Source organism: Lycium ferocissimum, chromosome 11 (genome assembly GCF_029784015.1).
Source record: "Lycium ferocissimum isolate CSIRO_LF1 chromosome 11, AGI_CSIRO_Lferr_CH_V1, whole genome shotgun sequence".
Classification (NCBI taxonomy): Eukaryota; Viridiplantae; Streptophyta; class Magnoliopsida; order Solanales; family Solanaceae; genus Lycium; species Lycium ferocissimum.
In genome coordinates this window covers 36,711,460-36,720,630 of record NC_081352.1, presented here as the reverse complement: position 1 = coordinate 36,720,630, position 9,171 = coordinate 36,711,460, and the positions used below count along the sequence as shown (strand labels likewise).

Genomic DNA, 9,171 nt, shown 5'->3' with positions numbered 1-9,171 from the left:
AACCATATCAATCAGCTTACATCTATAATTTTGCATAAGAGGTGTTGTACACACCTCATTTGGTTAACTGTAGGCCTTAGTTTGTCAGTTTGAAACCTGTTTGAAATCTGTCATGTGTATATTAGTCTATTTTCTACCTGCTACCTTCCCAAGCATATGATCTAATCCCATTTTATAATCTGGTCAGTTAAGTTATTGTGTTAAAGTCGAAATATAATTTGGTTAAATGACAAAGAAATGCTGTAAATTAACCCAAATATGCTGTTGTTAAGTGCCTGTTTGACCTATGTAGTCTCCTTTGCCAAGCTGACTATGTTTGAATGTGTAATCCCCTACCCCTTTTATTTTTTATGTATTTTTATTGTGCTGTGTTGTTTGGTTTATTTGGTGTTTTATGTGTTTAAGCATTTGGCTGCCTATTTCTCGCTCAGTATAGCATTATATTGTAGCTATGGCATTTTAGTCCCTGTTTCTTATTGGATGAGTTTTATCATGTTTAGTTGTGGCTTTAGATTTCTTGCCTCTTGTTTAATGTAAATTGGGCATGTTCAGTCATAATGTTCTAGTTTCCTTTCTCTTTACTTGATCCAAGTCCAGCATGCCAAACATGATGTTTATCTTCTTTGTCTCACTTAGCCTGATTCTACCATGCTCAATTGAAGGTGTTTGAATTCCTGTTTCCTTTGGTTTAGTCTGATCTATTCCATTTGGTTATAAGGACCAATTGCTTTTGTGGTAGCTTAAGTTCATCATGCTTAGTTCGTATGTCTAATACCTCGAGCCCTATATGTTATGCATGTTTGATTGATACTTAGCTATGATATATGTGGGATTTAAGTGTTTTATACTGCAAAATATACCTTGCCTAATCTCTGATCTCTATATGTGTGCAAGTATGCATTATATTGGTCCTGTATATGCATGAATATTTCCCATATGCCTCACCTGAGTTCTGTATATGACGTACACTTGCAAGTTTGTTTGTTTTGTTCTGTGTGTACCTGAATACTACAAAATGTCCTTCTGAGTTCAGTATGTGTTTGTATATTGCAAATATGCCATGTTTAGGCTCTGTATGTGTTTATATGCCGCCAATATACATTGTTTAAGTTCTGCGCATGCTATATATGCAAAAATGCCTGATCTGAGTTCTCTAAATGATTGAATATTGCAAAATACACCTAGTCTAGATCCTGTGCATCTCCGTGTGAGTAAAGTATGTGCTTATATTTGCCTCATTTAACAGTTATGTATATTCCTAATCCTTATTATATTTTCCTTTTCATGTACACTGCGGGAGTAAATGGAGTCTTCATAAGAAAACTCTCGCCGCCACAGAATTTCTCATTTTGAGATTCGATATCGCTGCTCGATTTGGGATCCGTGTCTACTCTTCAATTCATTCCCTCCTTGTGAAAAATATTCTAACGAAGCAAGGAGAGAGGCTATTGTCATTTTTAGCTCGCCTCAGACCAATTAATTTCGTCTCCTTATATACGTTCATTTTGGTTATCTTAAGATCATCGTCCTTAGAACATTATGAGTTTAGAAAAGGGTAGTTTATAAAGGGGAAATTAGTAGTTCATTAGTTATTTTAAAATCCCGTCTAATACCTATAACTTTTTTTTATTTTATTAGACTCTAAGTATGTATAACGTTTTCGCTAAATTTTCTTCATGTTGGAAGTCTCGTATAAGATATCAATTGTTAAACAAGTATGGGCTGAAGTTTTTTTTTATATATCGAATTAATATAGAAAGGCGGCTACGTTTTGTCAAGTCCGAAGAAGAATTAATCCATGGAACCAATTTTTGTAAAAAACCTATGTCCTTTTGTACGTCATATTTTTAGAATAAACTCGGCTTTCATCATTAACATATTCATATAACGTAATTCTCACTCAAAACCCAAAACTGTTAAATTTTTAGAAAAAGCGATTAATTTAGGTGCAGTTTCTTAAATTCATATAAGATATTATGGAAGTGCTTTTATTCGTAAACAAACGACATTAAGCTATATGATTTATAAAAAATGATTTTCAGTCCTTTTTGAGAATAGCTATTTCTTTATTAAGTCTAGAAAAATACATTAATTTATTTATTTGCAAAGTCCTCTATTTTAATTACTTATATACTTTTATGAAATACCTTTTTCTTAAATTATTTATAAGATACTAATTTACTGTACTTCGTCTTAATTTCTAATATTAACCCAAGTTTGGTCGGTAACCGTATCTAGCGGATCTTAAAGGATGCCTAAACCCTTCCCTTTAGGATAATTAGAACCCTTACCTAGGAATTATTAGGTTCGTGAGACCTTAAAAAAATAGAGTTTAGTTTAGCAATAACTAGTTAATAATTAGGTGTCCTAATTCACCCTTAAAATAAATTAGGTGGCGACTCCTTAAATAAAACAATATAGGAATCACCAATATGTTGTACTCCGCTCTGACTCGGTCTAAATGGGGTATAACATATAGAATATTCATCACTACTGTATATGTATGATACATTTTTTATATGTATGATACACTTTCTATACAAGAATGATATAGTTTATATACACTTTCTATACAAGAATGATACAGTTTATATACACTTTCTATACAAGAATGATGCATTTTATATACTTTCTATACAAGAATGATACATTTTATATACTGTATAAAAAGGGTAGCCCGGTGCACTAAGCTCCGGCTATGCGCAGGGTTCGGGGAAGGGCTGCGTACAATAGACCCTTGTGGTCTGATTTTTCTGTAGCAAGCCTTTAGTGGCGCTGATTTTTTTGTAGCAAGCCTTTAGTGGCGACTCTTTTTATCTTTTTGGCGACTAAAGTCTGATTTTTTAAAAAAAAAAGTGTTTGGGTTGCTGGACTGGCTAGCGCGTGGGATTACTTTGGGCCGAAAGGCCAGTTTGCGGTATTAGGCCCAAACGTGGGATTACTTCGGGCCGAAAGGCCACTGTGTGTCCTTTTCTCCACTCTAATCTTTCATACCCCATTTATGAAATTACGTTGAGAATATTGTTATTGTTGACGATATTAAAAAATGATTAAAAATAATATAATCTATCTAAATATTGTATTTGTCAAACTAATACACCAGAATACGATTGTAACAACCTGATATCCCTAACCGAAAATTCCAACCAATAACAGATGATTATCATTTAAAGCCAATTGGAAAAGGAAAATGAAGAAAGAAAGCAAAGGATGGAGAAGAGTCAGCAAAATTGTAGCCAAGAAACAAGTACGTGTCAATCATAGGAACCTTGTCATCCTTTTTGCCCTCTACACTTGTCACTTTCCTTTTTTAATCTTCTTCTATACTTTTTGTCTTCATTTGTTTTTCTTTCTCCTCTTACGTATTCCACCTTTTCAACTCCATTGCTATAATACTATACGTATTTATTCAGCGTAATTTTGCACCATGACTGGCAGCAAAGACATCATGCACAAAATTAAGGTACTTTTATCTAATTTAAGGCACTTAAACATAATTAATACCCTGATCTATCTATATTACTCTCGATCTTAATTAATTATTGTAAATTAATTCAGTTGTATTTTTAAAGCCTAAGGGTGAAGCAACAGAGTTAATTTCGTTTTGGATATTGATATTACTCAGAATGGCTATGATCTTGATTTTTTTTTTTTTTTTTTGGTTACTGGCTTGATGTGATCCGTATAGAGAATCTTTTATTTTTTTCATTAGTTTTAGTTATGTAAAATTAAAGAGGGAATCTTGATTGATTAATTATGTTCGGTGATTAATTTTGTTAAATTAGAGTTATTAGATAATTTGCGTTTGTTATGATGTTCCCTTCAAAATAACTTATATAAATTTAGCCATCAAAGTGTGCATTTTGAACTTGGTGATCCAAACTTAGGGTAAATTTCACAAATTGTCACACAACTGAAATGATCTGTGGCTTCCTTAAAAATCAAATAGCTTAGCAGTTGAACAGTTGGCTAGTAAGTGTCACAATTTGCCTCTTGAAATTTGAAATATCCCTCTCTAGATGGAAATCCTAGTGTAGGGCAGTTATGTGGTGTTATTTTGTTCAGAAAAAAAAAGAAGTTTATGCCCACTGCTCAGTCATATATGATGATGAAATGGTGAATTGTATGGGAGTTTAACAAATCTCATAATGAGAACTTAAGGCTTAGACAAAGTAGGTAGAATCTTTTTTTTGATGATAAAAGAGGGGGACTATGTATTTAGTATGATGATGATATGCAGCGGCGGAGGCAGGAATTTTAATAAAGGTTTCATCATCTACTTTATAATTTTAAAAAAATGACTTTAAGGGGGATCGGATGAGCCCTTCCACTCCTCTAGCTCCGCCGCTGATGATATGGTATGAGTTTAAATGAAAACGTGTGGATTCATATAGCGGACCAACTTGTTTGAGATTGAGGCATAATTGCTGTTGGTAAAAGAGGGGGACTGAATAGTTGCATTAAGAACTTATTCCTCTTGTATCAAACTATCTATCTTAAGCTTTATGCCTTTTAACCTAAGTGGCATTGCCTATATATGATTGTTCGATTGTGGTTTGTGCCTATTCAGTATATCTCAGCTTATGCAGAATGTTGCCATTGTGGTGTATTATTCCAAATTGTATCGTGAATTTCCTGATGCATATAAGTGCTGTGACACGGTTCTTTCGTTCTGCAGGAAAAGGTCGGTTTAAGTTCATCTGATAGCGGAAGAGGAAAGAGCAAAATGTCAAAGCACATAACCCATGGGTATCACATGGTTGAGGGAAAATCGCATCACGCCATGGAAGACTATGTTTTTGCACAGTTTAAGCAAGTTGACGATAACGAGCTTGGACTATTTGCAATATTTGATGGCCATTTAAGCCATGAGATTCCTGATTACCTCCGATCTCACCTGTTTAACAATATTTTGAATGAGGTAATGCTTTCATGTTGCTCCCTCTGTTTCAATTTATATGTATTACTTTCCTTTGAGAAAATGTGATTTTTCTCATCGTATTTTCTGTTGCTTTATGTAGCCTAACTTCTGGGCTGAACCGGCGTCTGCAATCAGGAGAGCATACCGCATAACAGATACAACTATCTTGGATAAGGCTGCTGATTTGGGTAAAGGAGGGTCCACTGCGGTTACAGCCATATTGATTAATGGTCAGAAACTAGTTGTAGCTAATGTCGGAGATTCTCGTGCTGTCATTTACAAGAATGGAGTAGCCAAGCAGCTGTCCATTGACCATGATGCTGACAGAGAAAGGAAGATCATTGAGGATAGAGGTGGTTTTGTGACCAATTTTCCAGGTGCGAAACTATAATTCGTAGTTTTATTATTGAGTTGGTAATTTTATTGTAGAGTCCGGAGGAAATACAAGAAATTCAATCACTACCAATTTGGTACCCTCATTTATGCATCAATGGTGGGAGGGAAGCTCCCCTAGTGTTCCAATGAGTTTTTCCTTTACTAGACTTATTTATGTACTTATTGGGCGAAGGGTTGCGTTTGTAGACTACTTCGATTAGAAAGCTCTGCAAATAGCTTTGGATGTAGAGAATGTGGAAATCTGCTGAATCCAATAACTTATCGACATTAAGTTGGTGATGCAAATGTGAATGTTGTTTCGAACATATTAATACAATAATACTGTCATTTTAGAGGAGTTAATGGCGTAGTATGTTTGCAAATACAGGGTTGGTTGCTTAGGAAAAAGGGCAAATAGCATGTGGAACTTCTTTCCTTGAACTTTGTTGAGAAATTTCAACTATTTAGTATTTGGATGACCGGTTTTTTCCGGTTGACGTTTGAAAGTTTGCAAGTAAGTGGTTCTGGACCATGTCCTCGTTTGATAACCAGAAGTGGAGATGGAAGTAGGGGCATGAGTGCCGGTGCTTCTTTTCTATTGTGCTTGAATTTTGGTTTTTCTGTTTTTCATTTAACATTCCTCTCTTCAGGTGATGTTCCCCGGGTTGATGGGCAGTTAGCAGTAGCAAGAGCATTTGGTGACAAGAGCTTGAAAGTACATCTTAGTTCGGAGCCAGATGTGGTGGTAGAGCTCATAGATGATAATACGGAGTTTCTCATCTTGGCCAGTGATGGCGTATGGAAGGTTAGCTACTTCCATTTCCAGACCCCTCGTTATGTGAATTATGTCCGATCGTCTTGTTTAACTATATGAACAGGTTCAAAATAGGAGGTCGCCTTAGACAGAAGAAATATAATACTCTCTTCAGAAAAGTTAGTTACCAAGACTGGAGTACATTTGTTGGCTTGTTCATAAATGAGATCCATTGCAATACAGCTTATGAATGCAATCTTTGTGACAAATATTAACAGGGCATAATTTTTATTACTGTCCCTTTATAATCTGATGCGCATGACATGATTGCTAGTTTTATTTGTGTAACTTGTTCTAACTTGTGAGTGAAATGACAGGTACTGTCAAATGAGGAAGCTGCGGAGTGCATAAAGAATATCAAGGATGCAAGGTCAGCTGCAAAGCACCTCATTGAACAAGCCCTTGCAAACGGAAGTACCGATGATATATCCTGTATAGTTGTAAGATTCCAGTAAGTTTAGCTTGTGTGGACTCTTGGGAAATGAAGAAACCTGCGCAACTTAAAACTTGGATTGCTGAAAACCAAGTAGATGTCTGCGACATAGAGTTTGTTTAAAATGTAGTTCTTGCTTTTGTCAATGGTTATGTTACTAAATACACATTTATGTTCCACCATCTAGGTCTGTTTGCAAACTGCAAATAAAAGGAATGTTGTTGCTACAATCATCTTGCTTCTCCGTTGTAGTATTAACATTATCTGAATCCTGCAAATAAAGTAGTGAAATACATGTTCTACTAGCACTATTTGTATGACAATGCATGCAAGAAAGTTCCATTACGAGCATTGAAGGCGTAATACACTGATATTGTACCATACATATTTGGAATTCATCCATGAGAACTCAAAGATAGGAGCTCTTGTGACAGCTGCAGTTGTAGCAGTAACTGAACATACATCTAGTGTTAGGTCTGACTATAAATTAACAACACAAAGGGATAAGAAAGATCCTACGGTTTGACAGAAGAGAGTAAGCATTCATCTTAGTGGATGTGATAATTGTTGAAAGAGGTATCTCTGCTGGACAAGGTCTCCATCTGTGGCCTGGGTTCCCCATTGATCTGCCTGCATTGGTTTTCTTCCAGCTTAATGGCCAGTGGTGTTTTGCGACGCCGCTCATTATGTCCAGCCAAACGCCGGCGACAACTCCTTTTAGTGCCATCAAATTCTGAGAGCTCATGGAACCTGTCACATAATGAATAGTCAAGCAGAAATTATAGTGCTATTTTGCTTAAAATTCCAAGCAAATCGGTAATATTGGTGTGTGTGTGTGTGGGGGGGGGGGGGGGGTTTGTGGGGGATGGGGGTTGTGATTTTTCGTTTGAGCATTTCTCTTATTCACGCAGTGTTTGGCTGAGCTTCAAATGCTAAGCTGCTGTGCCACGGGAAATCCTTTTTTCTACAAGTTCTCGGAGGAGGTTTTTGAATAGAAATTCGATTAGCAAGAGGTTGAGCACTTTGAGATGTGAAACGATGTTATGGTAATTGGTAAGTTGCATTGACGTGAAGTTTCATTCTCAGTCCATGCTCGTGTATCCCACATGTTATGTGGTAATTGGTAAGTTGCAAAAGGCTAGTCTTTCAAAATGCTGATACAGGAGTAGCTACAGAAAAATATGCTATGCTATAGGGAAGATCACTTAAAGTTGAGCGTGAATAAGCATATCAGATCACGGATTGTACGTTTGCCTGTCTCCTGTATGCGTGTGAATTTCGTAAGGATTCTGAGTAGTAATTAGTTTGTAAGGTTAATAGTGTACTATCTCGAGCAGAGGACATCGGAGACTGAATCCTGATCTTCAAAGTTGCATTTTACCTTAGTATCAGAGGATGAAGATAACCAGATTTCAGGTCAACTGCTTTCTGGCCCATTAAAATCTAGTTTTATGTTAAACCTTTCAACAGATCTAAAAAATCTCAAAAGAGAACCAGACATTTTTGCAGGATCATTTCCTTTTATTCAAATCATTAGGGGTTACGTTGAAACATTTCCTTGTTGAATTCTAACAAGGGGAAGAATAAAAGAAAGCTAATTTGAACATGTGACCCAAAAACCTTTGGCAATACACTATAAGTTTACCTGGTGTCAATAGAATTGACAAATTATCTATACATGATTGATTTTGTTTTAAACTATTGAACCCCCTTTCATTATTATACTCATAAGCTACTAGAAATTTTCTCTTGCACATGGCTAAGACCTAACATTATTGAGAGATTAAGCAATGAAAATGGCATGAGACATATAGCAAAATGCACTCCAAATTGGCTAGAAATACAAAATTGAGATAAGAGTTTTGAAGAAGGTACCTGCTGCATTGTTGACAGAACCTCTGCCTTAAACCAGCAACCAGAACAATAGGAGCTTTGGCATGAACTTGACAAACTTTGTGCCTTTTATAGTACTTCTTAGCACCACTCAAATCAACCCCACATTTCTCCACTTGACAACTGTGTTGCACTTGCATCACCACCCCTCCATCAACACCACCATCACTAATTGATCCTTTCTTCTTTTCAAGATTCAATCTTTTTCTCTTCAAGTGATTACTCCCTCCAATTAGAACACTTTCATCTTCTTCCTCTGCTTCATCATCCTCCTCAAATTCAGTGTCTTTTTCAACCAAATCCTTTGTGGCAATTGCTGTGTTCTTCAATGGCCTACCATGGATTTGGGTTGCCATGTTTTCCTTGAATTATGAAGATTCCAATAGCCCAAGAAGAGAGATGAAGTTTGCTTAAAGAATACATAATGAATGTAGCCTAGGCATGCTAGGACAAAAGGTGAAAAAAGCTTGTGAGGACCACAACTATAACCACAACCACAACCAGGAGTTCACTTGAATCTCATTGGTTATAAAAAAAAAAATTATACTGTAGTAGCTTATCATACACTTCCAAAGAAGGAAAATAAAAATTTCGGTGTATATACACATATAAATTTTGAATTACTCTCATATTAGAGAAGTTCTTATTGGTGTCTCAAAAGATGGTAAAAAAATTGCTTTAGTATGCAAGTTTGAATTTCAAGTACAGTAATTTTTTATTTTTTTTTAGATTCCC

At 35.8% G+C, this 9,171-nt stretch overlaps 2 protein-coding genes across 3 annotated transcripts; one reads left to right on the top strand and one right to left on the bottom strand.

The window, feature by feature from the left end:
* Positions 1-3,264: 3,264 nt before the first annotated feature.
* Positions 3,265-6,773, top strand: LOC132037994 (probable protein phosphatase 2C 39). 2 transcript variants are annotated; one of them, XM_059428709.1, is made up of 5 exons: positions 3,265-3,463; positions 4,679-4,921; positions 5,022-5,298; positions 5,947-6,101; positions 6,428-6,773. In XM_059428709.1, exons 1-5 carry the CDS (start codon positions 3,428-3,430, stop codon positions 6,563-6,565), a joined length of 849 nt encoding a protein of 282 aa, XP_059284692.1. In that variant the 5' UTR covers positions 3,265-3,427; the 3' UTR covers positions 6,566-6,773. The 2 variants fall into 2 exon arrangements, with proteins under 2 accessions (XP_059284692.1, XP_059284693.1); XM_059428710.1 differs by having other exon boundaries at positions 3,266-3,483.
* An 87-nt stretch (positions 6,774-6,860) lies between these two features.
* On the bottom strand, positions 6,861-8,892 carry LOC132037995 (squamosa promoter-binding protein 1). Its single transcript, XM_059428711.1, has 2 exons — positions 8,419-8,892; positions 6,861-7,293 (listed from the first exon to the last, which is right to left on the bottom strand). Exons 1-2 carry the CDS (start codon positions 8,790-8,792, stop codon positions 7,092-7,094), a joined length of 576 nt encoding a protein of 191 aa, XP_059284694.1. The 5' UTR covers positions 8,793-8,892; the 3' UTR covers positions 6,861-7,091.
* Between the last annotated feature and the right edge of the window lie 279 nt (positions 8,893-9,171).

Coding starts and splice junctions, on each gene's coding strand:
- LOC132037995 (XM_059428711.1), bottom strand. CDS start 8,792: ATGGCAACCCAAATCCATGGTAGGCCATTGAAGAACACAGCAATTGCC. Junction 7,294..8,418: donor TTCTGTCAACAATGCAGCAG/GTACCTTCTTCA, acceptor ATTATGTGACAG/GTTCCATGAGCTCTCAGAAT.
- LOC132037994 (XM_059428709.1), top strand. CDS start 3,428: ATGACTGGCAGCAAAGACATCATGCACAAAATTAAG. Junction 5,299..5,946: donor TTTTGTGACCAATTTTCCAG/GTGCGAAACTAT, acceptor TCCTCTCTTCAG/GTGATGTTCCCCGGGTTGAT. Junction 6,102..6,427: donor CCAGTGATGGCGTATGGAAG/GTTAGCTACTTC, acceptor GTGAAATGACAG/GTACTGTCAAATGAGGAAGC.